General features: G+C 43.3%; 1 protein-coding gene across 9 annotated transcripts in view; it reads left to right on the plus strand.

Annotated features, from left to right (window-relative positions):
• Positions 1–15,273, plus strand: part of SH3KBP1 (SH3 domain containing kinase binding protein 1) — a 300,059-nt gene that overhangs the window by 226,550 nt on the left and 58,236 nt on the right. For all 9 annotated transcript variants that reach the window (XM_031445777.2, XM_031445773.2, XM_064483354.1 and 6 more), the window contains one exon: positions 12,388–12,495. In XM_031445777.2, coding sequence (XP_031301637.1) covers positions 12,388–12,495 — 108 coding nt within the window. The remainder of the gene's footprint in view (positions 1–12,387; positions 12,496–15,273) is intronic.

Consider the following 15,273-nt stretch of genomic DNA (forward strand, 5'->3'; position numbering starts at 1 on the left):
AGTTATTGCTATGATAAGTTATGATAGGAAGAGGAAAAGACAAACGCCCCTTACCTGGAAGTTCTTTCTTGGTATATTGAACTCTCCTGAAATTAAGGTCAGCACGTAAGCGGTTTCCCTGAAATTCCCCTTTATTATTTATTTGAACTTTTCTTAGGATGAAAGTAATTCATTATGGTTGTGTAGACCCTATCTTATTAAAGTATCTCAAAGCTCTTTCCATTCATCTTTGCATTTTATTAGAATATACTTCTCTGAGATGGAAAGTGCCATGGGATACACTTTTAAGTAATACTTGAAAATTATGTAAGTAATACTTATTCTTGGAGAATGAATGAGAAGAAAGCAGATAAATAGAGATACAAAGTAAAGTCAAAATCACCCATAACCTCACCACCTTCAGATACTGCTCTTAATATTTGAGGTATATTCTTCCAGACTTTTTACACACACACACAATTATAGTTTGAAGTAAAAATAAGATCATATCATATGCACTCTTGTAATCCTCTTTGTCCAAGATATATCATGCCTAGCTTTGTCAGCATGGTTAAATGGCTCCTTAGCATCCTAATGAATGGAGCACTGCAATCCTCTTTTATGTTTTGCTTGTTTCTAATTTTTCTGCATTTTAGACCATGTTGCATGTAGTCATCACCTTGTTTGTAAATCCATGTACACATAATTATTTCTGCCACTTTCTACTACTTGTGTAGCCTTGGGTGGGCTGCTCATTCTCTCTGTGCCTTGGTTTCCACATCTGTGAAATGGGGATAACAGTACCTACCTCCTGGTGTTGTAAAGATTAAATGAGTTAAAGGAGGTAAAGCACTTACAATGCCTGGCTTATAGTATATTCTGTATAAATGTCAGCAGTTGTTATTATTTCCTGATGATAATTGCTAAATGCATTGCTGCCTCAGTGTCTTTTAAAGGCATTTAAATGATGTTCTGAAAGATTGTGCCAATTTAGTCTCCCCCCAGGATTGTATGAGAATGTTTCCCTATTCTTGTCATCCCTGGATATTATCATTCTTTCTAATCTCTGCTAATCTGTTAGGTGTTTGCCTTTTAAAAAAATGATTCAAGTTGAAAAATTTATGTGTCATTTTCCAATTGATTTTAATAAAAATACCATATATTCATGACATTAACCTGTCATCTTTCACATTACAACTGTTTTTTCTTAGTTTATGACTCACAGAGATATTTAAGAAAATGTCATTAAAAATAAATACATTTTAGACTTAAAATTTCCCCCATTTTATAGTTAACTACATAGTGCAGTAAAATTCATCCTTTTAAGAATAGTTTTACTTAGGGCTTTTATATTTGAGTCCTAGTTGGAAAGGATAGCTGGCTATTAAATGCATTCCTTTTCTGTCTTCCTCAGGGCTTTCAGAGGTTCTATTTAAAGCTTCTGTCCTTACAGTATTTCTTTTATAGTGGCATTCAGAGAACCCCTGAGATTCTACATGGATGTATATAAGCATCCTCCTATCCTAGACCAGGGCTTAGCAAACTTTTTCTGTAAAGGGCCAGAGAGTAAATGTTTTAGGTTTTATGGGCTATACAGGATCTATCTCAACTATGCAAAAGCAGTCATTGGTAGAAATGAATGGGTGTGGCTGAGTTCCAATAAAACTTTATTTATGGACACTTAAATGTGAATTTCCTGTCATTTTCATATTCCTTGAAATATTATTCTTTCGATTTTTTAAAAGCAGTTGAAAATGTAAAAACTTCTTAGCGTGAAGACTGTACAGAAATAGGTGGCAGGCCAGATTTGGCCCATGGACTGTAGTTTGCTGGCCCTTGAAATAGAATGTCTAGAAACAGACCTATAAAAATACAGCCAATTAATTTTCAACAAAGGTTCAAAGAAAATTTAAGAAAGGATAATCTTTTCAGGAACTGGTGTTGGTACAACTGAACATCGATAGGCAAAAAAAAAAAAAGAACCCTAACCTAAACCTAACACATTATGCAAAAATGAACTCAAAATGGACCACAGAGCTGCATATAAAACATAAGACATTAAAAAGTTATTTATAAAAACATAAGAGAAGAGAGTTGTTAGACATACCACCAAAAGCACAATCCATGAAAGAAAAACCTACTGCATCGGACCTTGGCAAAATTAAAAACTTTTGCTCTGCAAAGATACTGTTGAGAGAATGTGGTTGGTTGATCTGTGTTTCTTACAAGGCCAGCTGAGCCCTGGTGTTCAGTAAATAATTGCTTGATACGTAATTGCATGAATTTCAAGGACCTTGGTTTTGTTCTGAGTCTTCCTGGGAATATACTTTGTAATACAAGACCGTGAACTCCCCCCCCCCAGCAGAGCCTTTCCCTGCACCCCACCTCTGTACCCCTGAACCCCCTCTTCCCCAAGGTGGCGAACAAATGTAGCCTCACTCCACCAGTCAGGCCTGGACTCAGCTGAGCAGCCTGAGGACCAGGATTTGACCTGGGAATTGTATATTTCGCCCACTGCCCAGGCCTGGAAGCTAAATTTACTGTGTCTAGAGGAAGAGACTCCAAACAAATTTTTATGCCAAGGAATAAATTTTCCTAATAGTCTTAAAAGAAATGTAGATTTGTTTCGTGAAAAGGGAAGATAGAAGGTAAGAACTGACCAGTAGCTGCTGCAGCTGACTCGGATGTTCTTCATAATGACCAAGGCTGTGCCCTTCACTTCTTATTCCTTACAGTGCTTATTTGCGAAATGAAGATACTCCCCTGCCTTCACGCTTACAGCCTTCATGTGTCTCCTAGACGTGGTATAGGAGCTAAGAACATCTCTTAAAACATAATGAAAGATGCTTTATAAATGCCAGTGTCTTTGTAATGAAGGAAAATGATTTGTTATTATATCTACTCTCCTTTTAATGGAAGAAGAGCATGTATTTGGATGCAGGATCAATATAGTTCTCTAAACATAAATGAAGATGAACACTCAGCTGTAGGATGCACAGCCTTGAGAAGTAAATTATGCAATTAGCCATAAGCTTTGGATGAGCTGAAGGCGCCATTAGAAACAGCTTCTAAAATAAAGTATTAAGTGATCTTCTCAACATAAATGACGTAACAAGTCAAAAGTGAGAAGTTTCTATGAAAACATATTGTTACATAATTTCACCTACTTGATTATATTTAAAAGGACCCCAAAAATGCAAAAATGCTACCTTGGTGATTGACATTTTGTATATGACTTATTCATGTGCCCTACATGTTCACGTCTCTGATCATTCTTAGAGCCAGATTACAAGTACACAGGAAAGGCCCTCCCTGCAAACACCTCCTTTTCACATGATTACTGATTTTTGAAATAGATTTATGGGGGTATAAAGTCTTTCATTCTACTGTTAGAAAAAAGGCTAAAAGTATAAACATTTCCTGAGACTTCAGATTGTATAAGCTGCAAATGAAAGAATGAAATCAGTAAGCAATTCTTGTATAGTTGTTGTGACAAACTATACAGCCATGTCCCCAGCTCCAGGAGACGTCCAGTGTAAATGGTGACCCTGGAGTTGGGCCAGTATGGCAGCATCTGTTGGGTGCTGTTCTCTGGCGAGGCTCCAGGTAGCAGCATCTTTTTCTGGGAGGGAAATAAGCTGTGAGCACTGGGGCCTTTGGGGCTTCTGCTCTGGGTTGTCTCCTGTGAAAATCCCCTCAGGCCTTCCTGATTCCTGTCTGCCTGCCTCTCATAATGCCTGTGAAAGCTCTGTTCTCTTTCTGGGAACTGAGATTTGGTTTCAGCTTTTTTTTCATTTCTTAGTGACATCTGGACTCAGAGGTTACTTCTGTAACATTTCCTAACCCATGTGCTCTGATTGGGTTATAGGAGTATAGGAGAGTGACACCCCCCACCCCCCCGCAGCTCTCCTGGGTGGATGTGAAGGGCCTTAGGTGGGTGGAACCCCTACTCTGGATTGATGGCCTCCAACAATGTTAGGCCTCCGGCCACCTGTCATCAAAACATTATCATTTTATGTGTGTGCTGTTACCTGGAAAAGATTGGGTGGCACTAACTTAAATGCATATATTTAACTTTTCCATATAAAGATGTTTAACACTGACTCTACTTTTCCTTCGGGAATTCTCCACCTTCCTTGGTAGAGAAAGGTATATATGACGAGTAAAGGAAACTCCAAGATAATTAAAAACGCTTGTATGTATCTTTATTTCAGAAATTCTTTCTCTAGGACTTCTTTTGGGAATTAGACCTTGAAATAGCTCAGACTTTTAAAGAGAGCTGAAAGTCCTATTACATCTAGCATAAAATAAATTCACTCTAATTAAAGACATACTCTTTTAAAGTGAGAATATCCCTTCTGGTTGCGGCCATGTTGGAGTACAGGTTATTAGACTTACCCTCCTGCCATGGACAACTTTAAAATTGGACAAAATACATGAACCAGCTGTTTTTAGACATTGGACAATGCAGAGCATTGAGAGAAGGGGGGGTGTAAAGTGAGTTCCACGTAAACCCTGGCTTTTTGCTTGGGGGCACTTTCTAAATTGCAGCACAGGGCACTGGAGCCCAAACAGAGAGCAGAAGGCTTGTTGGATAGAGGAAACAGGGATGGTACCTCAGGGCTGCTGAGGTGGATGGACTTTTTCAGGGTAGGGAATTGCAGAGGAGCAAGCTGTGCAAAGAGAGAGCTCCAGAAGTCTATATATAGGGCTCCCTGGAATCTTTGGCCAAATACTAAGCTGTGTATCAACAGGGCAAGACTCCACCAGGCCCAGCAGAAAATGAATCTGGGGGGCAGGGGGCATGTGGGTGGGCTGTGAGCTGAGGAGATATCCCGGAGGTCACCAGTGAATGGAGATGTTGGAGTTCTGGCCAAGCAGAATAGAAAAAGTTTGCTGAACACACTTGGCATCCAATTGAGAACCCAGAACAGTCAGCCGTAACAATACCCTAGACCCATCCTAATGAAGCCTGAAACCAGGCTGTGACTGGGCAGGCTGATCTGCAAGTGACATGCCCACCTGAACGAAGCGCCACACTCTTGTAAGGAAGACAGCAAAATCCAGTCCCTCTACAGCGTAGCATGCACGGTCACTGAGGATATACAGCCACACATTACCAGGTGTATGAAGAAGCAGGAGAACATGAGGTATGGTATGGGTAGCTTGTAGAAGACATGGCTTCATTTCTGAGCACAGTTTGCAAGCATCAGTACGTGTTTCAATTAATACTGACATGACCAAGAGGAAGCTTGATTACTGCTTTTTGTGTGTTACTCATCCAATTTTTTGTTACCAGCTATTCAACATGTAAAATGAAAAAGTCAGAAGTTAGTACAGCAGAGCCTGTAAGCTCTCGCCCAATACGGTCAGTAGATGATCTCTTTGAGGTCATGCCTTCCCAGTACCGCAGAACAGTGAATGGCCACCTAAATCTCACCCTCACCCGCCCTGGGATGTGGATGTTTGCGCTGTGACATTTTGTTGAGTGGGTTCGTCCCTGGGACGGTCTCCTCGGCTCCCCTCATTAACTATGATCTTCCAGGCATTTCTTGTGACATTGCGATAGACTGTAGTTCTCGTTTTTCCTGTTACCTCATAAACCGTGACATTGAAGAGCCTGCTCTAGTAACTGACTTATGGGATGTTGGAAATTCTGAGCAGAAATCCCAGCCGTGCAGAATAATTGCATCTCTTGGGGAGGCGTTAACAAGCAGAGGCAGAACTGAGTGCTCCTGGGCTCCGGGTTCCATGAAGCTTTCTCTCAGCAGCCCCCCGAAGCTCCATGCAAAAGGCGTTCATTAGGAAGTATTAAACAGCACTTTTCATATTGCTGGTGGGATGCTGAGGGTGTGAGACCCCCTTGGGGCACTCAGGGGCTCACTTGACAGCCACACTGAAGTCTTACAACACTCACTTTCTCCTCTAATACTGTTTCGGTCATCAGAGAAGATCGTGAAAAACAGCCACGCTGGATAATTTTTGGGAAATTGGTACTAGGGAGTGTGGGGACAGCTAACCACTAGGAGAAGTGGCCAGGCAGAGTGCCTTTCTTTTTCATTTGGACCAGCAGGTGAAGCCATTTTCATCTGTCCATTTTTTTGTTTTGATGTGTTGATTTCTGAGCTATATATTCCTGTCCGAACTCAAATAGGGCACTTATGATGTCTGAGAAAATGTGGCCTCCCTTTTGAAGGTACTTTTAAGTTGTTACCACAAATATGAACAAATTAATAAATTCAGTACAGACCAACCAATAAACCTGGTTGTACAGGTGAAGGTTTCTTGGATAGCTAATCTAGACCTGCCTCTTCCTCCTTCAACTTGACTTGACTTCTAATGTTTGAAAATTGAGAGAAGTAGATTAGCAGCCTGGGGGGAGATTGGGCCATCCATCACGTCACCCATTCAGCCAATATTTATTCATAACCCGTACTTGCCAGGCACTGTGCTAGGTGTTTGGTGGGTACAGAGGTATAAAAATAAGATTTCTTGTTTTCAAGGAGCTTACCATTTTTTTTAACATTTTTTATTGATTTATAATCATTTTACAATGTTGTGTCAAATTCCAGTGTTCAGCACAATTTTTCAGTTATTCATGGACATATACAAACTCATTGTCACATTTTTTTCTCTGTGAGTTATCATAACATTTTGTGTATATTTCCCTGTGCTATACAGTGTAGTCTATTCTACAATTTTGAAATCCCAGTCTATCCCTTCCCACCCTCCACCCCCCTGGTAACCACAAGTCTGTATTCTCTGTCTGTGAGTCTATTTCTGTCCTTTATTTACGCTTTGTTTTTGTTTGTTTGTTTGTGTTTTTGTTTTTTAGATTCCACATATGAGCGATCTCATATGGTATTTTTCTTTCTCTTTCTGGCTTACTTCACTTAGAATGACATTCTCCAGGAGCATCCATGTTGCTGCAAATGGCATTATGTTGTCGGTTTTTATGGCTGAGTAGTATTCCATTGTATAAATATACCACCACTTCTTTATCCAGTCACCTGTTGATGGACATTTAGGCTGTTTCCATGTTTTGGCTATTGTAAATAGTGCTGCTATGAACATTGGGGTGCAGGTGTCATCCTGAAGTAGATTTCCTTCTGGATACAAGCCCAGGAGTGGGATTCCTGGGTCGTATGGTAAGTCTATTCCTAGTCTTTTGAGGAATCTCCACACTGTTTTCCATAGTGGCTGCACCAAACTGCATTCCCACCAGCAGTGTAGGAGGGTTCACTCAAGGAGCTTACCATTTTTGAGAACCTTGCTACTCAAAGTGTGGACTAGCAGCATTGGCATCATCTGGGAGCCTGTTAGAAATGCTGAATCTCAGATCAGCCCCGGACCTGTTGAATCTGTATCGGCATTTTCACAAGATCCCCAAGTGGATAGTATGCACATTAGCATTTGAGAAGCACTGATCTAAATCATTAATTCTCAGCCTGCACATTGGAAGGACCTAGGGACCTTTAAAAAGCACTGATTTCTTGGTCTCAACCCCCAGGAATTACAATTTTATTGGTATGGGGTATAGCCCCAAGTGATGTTAAATGCGCGGCCAGCTTTGAGAAACACTGGTCTAAGATGTTGCTTTGCACTCTTGACAGCATAGAGCCCAAGATGAGGTTGTAGCCAGGTTTTACAATTTACAAGCCAGGTGGCAAGTGTGTCTTTTCTAAAGATTGGAAGTGCCTAAATGAGAGGCAGACACGGCAGAGCTCACTGGGCCGCATTCCCCAGGGCCCCTCTGGCAGGAGGAAGCAGACTAAGGCATGACGTTGAGGTCTGGGCCAGGCCTCCCTCCTCAGACACACCCTGGGGCCTGAGCATCCCTCCCTGGGCCCTCCAAGTGAGTGAGCTGCTGCCCAAGGAGGGGGGGCGGTTCGCAGGAGGATGGCGCTGAGTCACATGACAAATGCATGTGTGCTTAATTAAGACGCTTCTCCAGCCTCATTGCCCCTCGAGGTCTCCGGGCCCAGCCCCTAGTAATGATGACAACCACCACCAGCAGTTGTGTTGCTCTTCACACCTCAAACATCTTTTCCTTTGAATCAAGAAACTAAGACCCAGAGTTTTTATTACCAGTGGACCACTTAAGTATCAGATGACCCAAGTTTGCTCGCTTCCTCCTCTCTCTGAGATATCTTGCAGAACATAGAGGTTGGAGTACAGTACACTTAAGGCTCTATTTATTCATTCCTTAAAAAGAAAGTTATCGTTTGTATTTTATAAGGAAAAATTCCATATTTTACTCTAATATCTGCCTGGTGATGAGGCAGAGAGAAACCATTTTGACCATTTAGAGGACTTGATCATAGAAGAGTGAACATTCTGTGTCAGAAATAGAATTCTTTCCACACGCTGTGACTCTTGATGAATGTCAGGGTCTACTTTCATCTGCTTTCATGTGAATAGATCTTATTTCTAATTATCAGTGTTCTGGAAATTTTCTTCTACATGCTGATCTTTTACTCTTTCTCGCTGCAGACTCCTGCCTCGTGTAAAGGGCATCCCCTCACCTGCCAATACTGCCATTTTCTCATCCTTACTAGAGTCTCAAAATCCACTAGGGTGGCCATCATCTTGGGTTATGCCTGTGGTCCTGATATAATTATTAATGGTGCCCCAGGTTTAGAAATAGATTATATGGTCACCCTAAAATCTTCCAGTATTTTGGCCACACTGCCTCTCTCCTTAGTGGTCAGCTACGGCCTCATTGTCCTGCCTTCACTCCTTGCCATCCTCCTTGGGGACATCCACCACACCTTGATGACATTCTGGTCTCATGAGTGGGTGTCATCTTGCCTCACCCCTCATGACACTCTTCAGTAGAGCTTGGTTGGGAGCCTCCGGGGAGCCAAGCACATTGCCTTCACTCTAAGTGCCAATTCTTGAATATTGTCTTCCATGACCCCAGCTTCCCACTCTACGTCTTCCCTTCTTTCACACTTGGTGATCCCGCCCTTGACCTTTCTCATGACCTGAATTCTTGCCCTCGTTCTCTTCTTCCAGGCCGCCTGATTTCTCTTGGTCCTGCTTGTTTTTAATCCGGCCCAGACTCCTGCCCGTGTTTCTGTGCTGTGTTGACTCACTGTGTCTGCCTTTCCCGCCGGGCTCTGAGCTTGGGAGCCCCATAAGGACATGATGATTTTCTTTTTCCCCCTGAATTCCTCTCCTCTCCTGCATGTTTTAGGTCCTCAGTAAATACATTGAATTTGCTGCTCTTTTCCACTTCTGGAAGCAGAGCCCTTGTGCAAATAATTCTCTCTTCATCACTGCCACCAAAAGCCTAGTTCTTTTGTCTGATTTGTTGAAGTGGACTTATTTTCACTTCTCATTTTGCTGTCAAAACTTTTCCTGTTTCCCTTAAATTAGCTTCTATTGCTAGGGGGAAAAAAGTCTCAGTTCTCTAAATCTCTATCTCACTCTGGGCATCTTGACCCTGTGGCTGTTTTCTGTCCTGCAGTGGACTCGCTTCTCACTTTTCTTGGTTTTCTAAGGCACACTGGCAGTCTTCTTTTTTGAATGTGTAACCTTATCCATGAGCCTCGTATTTGTTCTTATACCAAGTAGAACAATTAGACATACTGTGTTCTGCCTTCATGCTTTGCCTCTGTCTTACCTCGAAGTACTCAATGATCAGCGCTATTAATGTTTTCCTTAAAAAGCAGAATCTAGATGAGCCATCTGAGCTATTTGCCACTGATGGGAGGTATAACATAATGTCACATTCACTGTTTTCCCCTGTAGGCGTGCATAAGTTCTAAAGTTATTCTGGATATGCTTTTGCTTATTAAATTTTTCTTTATTGTTTTTCTCACATACGAAGCAGAAGGCTTTATGACAGTGGTTCCTGGGTGACTGTTTGCATAAAGCTAATGGATTTGCACCATTTAGCAAGTTTGAAAGACAGCCTTTAAAAGAAATGTAGTGCTAAACAGTATTTGACTGCCTTTTCTGGACAGAATTCTATTATCTGATGGTCTGAAATGAATGTGGAGAGAAGTCCAGTCCTCACATAAGCCAATGGTTCACATGTGAAAAGATTTAAGATTATTTGAAACATTGTTAATGATTCTCTCTTCTTTGGTACCAGAGCTCATGGTTGATACCTGTTACCAAAAAAGAACGTTGGATATCGTGTGTGTGCGTGCATGCGCACGTGTGTGTTTCACACAAATCTCTAAGCTACCTGGAATTAGGGATCGTGTTCTTTTGCATGTTTAATGTTTGGTGCCTACAGAATGAACTTAAATATAGTTTGCATTTATTAGAGGTTTGTTGAATAAAATATCGTGAAGTGCAAATTAACACAGTTCTGAGTGTTAGAGGAAAGAGAACGCTTTCATTATAGTCATTTGCCTAAAGGTGACTTTCAAGTTGGGTTTTGAAGATGAGAAGGACTTGTCCAGAAAAAGAGAAGGAAAAAAAAAAAACAATATGCCAGACATTTCTTCAGAAACAGAGGCTCTGGATTGAAAGACTTAATGTCTAAGGATTAGGAGTGAAGAAATTCCACCCCCTACTCTGTCCTAAGATTTTTCTGGTATCGTTGATGACATAACAGTTTCTCAGAGTTGGAAGAACCTCAGAAAGCATCAGATTCTGCCACCACCACCCTTGTTTGTGACTCCCTTCTTTAGGGACTGATGCTAGATTGTTTAGGGGGTGATGTGACCTGGGCAGGACCTGATTAGTTACCTGGGCTTCTCATTGTCATTTTCCAAGAAAGATAAGCATTCTTTCATGTTGTTAGTCTTTTGAACCTTGTTTTGTTCTGAGTAGATCTGAACTTGATGCTTCAAGTGTCTTTGGTTTTTGGTGTTGGTTGGGACTAGAATTTATAGTCTTTGAGTGGGGGCCCATTTCCCAAACCCACGTTCTCTCTAAAGGGTCAGTCTGTCCTTGTAACAGATACCACTAGGGAAGAGAAGGCGGCGAGTGTTTACTTCTCATGATTGACTTATGGAGAACCATCACAAGCTGAGGTAGATGGAGGCTGTCTTGTCCTGCAGGAATCCTAGTCTTGGACTACAGGAAAACACAGAACTCAGGGTTAGAAAGAGTCTTCATTGATTTGATGAATATTTATTATATTGGGCCTTGTGCACTGGGCTGGGGGAGTAAAGGTGAAAACTTCAGAAGTGTTTCTCATCTTGTTGGAATGGAGGCTCTCGTAAGGCACACGTGACTCACATAAGCCATGGTCCTCTGGGGGCTTCTTGCCAGGCCCTAGGCCAGCTGCGCCCCTGCTGCTTGAGCCCTCCTGGCCCCTTCCCCAACCCCCCTGGTCCTGTGGAGGACCCTGAGTGTGTCTCCATGGGCCCTGAGCAGGAATCTCCTTACTTTCTTGAGCATTTATTTTTAAAAGTCCTCGGTGTTTCTGGCATCTGGGGGAAAGCCTTTGCTCATTTTGGGCTTTAGCTGGAAGTTGTCGATCTTAGTCTGAGAATTGGGTTTTTACACAAGGACGTGTACTTGACAGTGGTGTGTATATTGTACACAGACCAGGAAGGCAGAAATACCCAAGTGGGTAGGTTTATGGCAAGCCAGGTGAATCTTGGATTGGGGCGGTAGAAGTGGCATTGGACCCAGAGGACAAACGCAAGAGATCTCATCAAACTAGAGCAAATCAGGCTTCCAACCAGTTGGATGTAGGGAAAAACAGAAGTAGTTCTGTGGCCTGAGGTTGAGTGCCTGGGAGGCTATTAGGCTCAGGATGGAAACCTGCAAAGCCTGAGCCCTCGCTGTCTCCCTAACGCTTGGCACAGAGTTGGTGCTCAGTACATGATTGACAAGTAGATGCACAGAATAGGGATTATTCAAAGGGAAACAGGTTTGATCTGGAAGAATGAATAGATGTATCCATTCATGTAGTGAGCAAACATGGAGTTCGTTACAGTGGGGGAAGGGCTTTTCATGCTGACAACTGTGCCCCCTCAGCGCGGAAAGGAGGGAGTACATTAATGAGCTTGCGTAGGGTGTGATTTTTCTTACACTTGGCTGACTGTCACCAAGCCTTTCTTAATTCCGACAAGCTTTGTGACAGGCTAATCAAAGAGAACATTTGTGCATGTGATGTTTTCGAAACCACTTTTGCAGTTAATGAAATAATTTTATTTCAGTAAAATTAAAATGAAGAAAATACATACCCTCCTATCTTTAAAGAAAAAAAAAAAAGGATCGTATTAATCCAGGGCCTCTAAACGCAGCACCGGGCTGAGTCCCAGCCAGCCACTCTAGCACACTTAAGCTTTTGTTTTCCCATCCGACTTTGGGATCTGTGCTGATTTAGTGTTAGTAACCATCGTCGCACTGATAGCAGCCTCAAGGAAAGGGCCTCCATTCTCTCTGTGGGGTGCTCGCCCTGTTTCTCACTCTCTGCTCTCTCCTGTTTCCTAGGACTGCATCGACGTCGGCTGGTGGGAAGGCGAGCTCAACGGCAGACGAGGAGTGTTCCCCGATAACTTCGTGAAGTTACTGCCACCCGACTTTGAAAAGGAGGGGAATGTAAGTCTTCGTGGCTTTGACTTCAGTGCACTGCACGCTGTCAGAATTGTGGCTTCCATGATAGGGCTTGGGATGTGGAGTGGGGACATTCACTGTCTAAAAGCCCCGGCATTTTATTTTGCTGGACCTGGGTTCTGAGCCCTTGACTGCCCTGTACCTGGTATGTGTGAACCAGTCTGTTAACTTCCACAAGCCTCAGTTTCCTCATCGCTGAGCCTTATTCTAGAGTTGTGGCATGCATAAACAAGGTAATGTGTATAAAGCACTTGGCGCAGTACCTGGAACGTTTAAGCACCCAAAGAAATGGCAAGAATCACTGGGTGCTCCATTGGTAAGTGGATGGCCTGCATCCCACATAGCACCTCCTTGACCCACCACCATTCCTGCGGAGCTGAGGCTTGGGAAAGGTAGCTACAGTACTGGTGGATCGGTTGCCAAGGATACTAAACAGCATTGCTGGTGTGTACACTGCTTGGATGAATGAATATGGTTGTTCAAGAAACTCGATGGTGTTGGTACCAACCAAGACTATGGCCTGTAGATCCTTAGATTGGTTTGAAGCTAGGGGCCACACCTCTGAGGCTTTTTGATAGCTTGCTTGCTTGTATTGTTTAACTAAAGGATGTTCTGTTCCACATCTGTTATTCTTTCTAGGAATTAAGTTTAGGTTCAGAGAATCTAGTGCTTTATAATATATATTTGTAGAGACAAGTGAGCACAGGATGACATAATCTTCATGTCATTTTGCATGTTTTGGCAGGATCAGCAGATCCCTGACAGTGATGTTTTATGTGTTTTCATTCATTCACTTTGTACTTATTGGGTCCCTTCTTGGGGCTGGCCTCTGTGCGGGGGATGGGAAGTGAGGAGGACACACAGTGGCTGCCTTTGTGGGCTTAGATTGGGGCTGCAGGGGGTCACCCAGACTGCCCGTTTCACCCTTCTCCCCAGTCTCTGCGAACCTGGCTAAGGGTGTTCACATCCGAAGCATTTGGATGCCAATTCCTTTCTAGTGACTCCCCTCCCTTTGGCCAAGGAGTCTTAGCAATCATGCCATCCTGCTAGACATTTGCCTCCCACTTGCTGCCGATTGAGGTGGTGTGATTTTGAAGGCTAAGGTAAAATCTGGATTATTCTTTTAACACGTGGGCGAAGCCTGTGTTGCCTACATTGTAGCACCCTGTCTTCAAGTCCCCACTTGTGTTTTAGTGGGGCAATAAATTCACTCAAGTGAGAGACTCCACGGCACACTTTTCTGGAAGCTCTGCTCTGTTACGTAAGGTGTTACAGGAGGACTCCCGCTGAGAGAGCGAAGTTGTCAGTGATGAGTAGGCTCGTCCTGGCCTGCTCGCTGAGGCGTGCACGCTCTTTGGGGCCCATGGGCATCTTTCCCACCCGAGACGGGCTGCCACCATCTCTTTGATAGGTCTTTTAACCCTGTTCCTAAGCAGCAGAAAACTCCATTTTAGGGAAACAATAGTTACACCTGTCAAAGTAATACCTACAGCTGAGGAGTGATTGGATAATGTGACATTTAGCTTTTAGAAGATTCAGAGTATTACATCCTTTTCATCCCCTCTGGCCTGTAAAACCCACCAGCCGGCTTTGCATTGGTTGTTTTTTGAGCCTTTATTGCTGCCCCCGGCGTGTTGGTGACAGTGTGACTGGAGACGGGGCTGTGGTGTGCTGAGGTGACTGTGTAAAGATGATTAGCGTCATTAACACAAGTGCACTATGGGGCTGACAGCGTCTGCAACATTATTCTGCCATCGGTTTCAGCAGATGTCATCTTGTCTTGCCAGTGGCTGGGGTTGCAGTCATTCACCCAGAAAAGAGGACGATCTGTGATGATTAGGGTAGACAGCAGCAAGCAGCCTTTATTCAACAGCAGACCTCTTGAATCAGTAGCATCACCAAAGCATCCTAATGAGGCTGGCGTCTTTTCTGCTGGGGCACGGATTCCAGTGGTTACTGCGGGGCCTTCGGAACTCCTGGAGGTCTTTCTTTCCAAGGGCGCTCAGTGCGTTTCTTCTCACCAGGGCAGCAGAGGCTCTGCGGCTTTTCCTCAAGATGTTCCCGGAGAGTACCAGTCGGTCTCTTGGTGCAGATTTTGGAGCAATTATGTAAGCTATTTATGAGAGAACCTAGATTCAATGGCTGCCTGTTTATTTTGAGCCTTGACAATAAAACTGAATATCAGAATGGAAAGATTAAATATTCCAACAGCGCTGATGAGGCAACACGCATGCTCTGTCATGACTGAAGCAAAACGGGGACCTTGGACTCTGAACAGCAGAAACAATATCTTACTGTCATTAAAAAAAATATAGAACAGGTATTCTGAAAGGTGATGTTTCTGTAAGATGGTATCTTAAGAAAGTCTCAGGATCCAGTTCTTTTAAGAGAAACTGTTCAGGTCACCAGAATGCACTAGTATGCACTGATTTGGGGGGGCTCTTCTGAGTTTGAGTTTGTATAGTGCCGAGAACTGGGGCATTGCTCAGATTCCCAGAGGTATTTCCCTAGTGAATGCTCTAGTGGAGGGTCTGCCTCTCAGCCTCAGGGACACAGAAACCTGCCCTCAAAGATTTCGAAGGATGCCTGTGACTGATGCCGGGTCCCATTTGCAAACTCACAGAGACTTACCAGGGAGCAGACTGCCAGTTTACTGATCGCAATAAGAACTAAAGTGTCAGCCCATGTGGAGCGGTGGGTCTGCCTACCCTGGGCATTTGCTCCCTGCGGGCCTGATTCCTTAGAAGCCAGATGCTACAGGAA

This window comes from Camelus dromedarius, chromosome X (genome assembly GCF_036321535.1).
Source record: "Camelus dromedarius isolate mCamDro1 chromosome X, mCamDro1.pat, whole genome shotgun sequence".
Classification (NCBI taxonomy): domain Eukaryota; kingdom Metazoa; phylum Chordata; class Mammalia; order Artiodactyla; family Camelidae; genus Camelus; species Camelus dromedarius.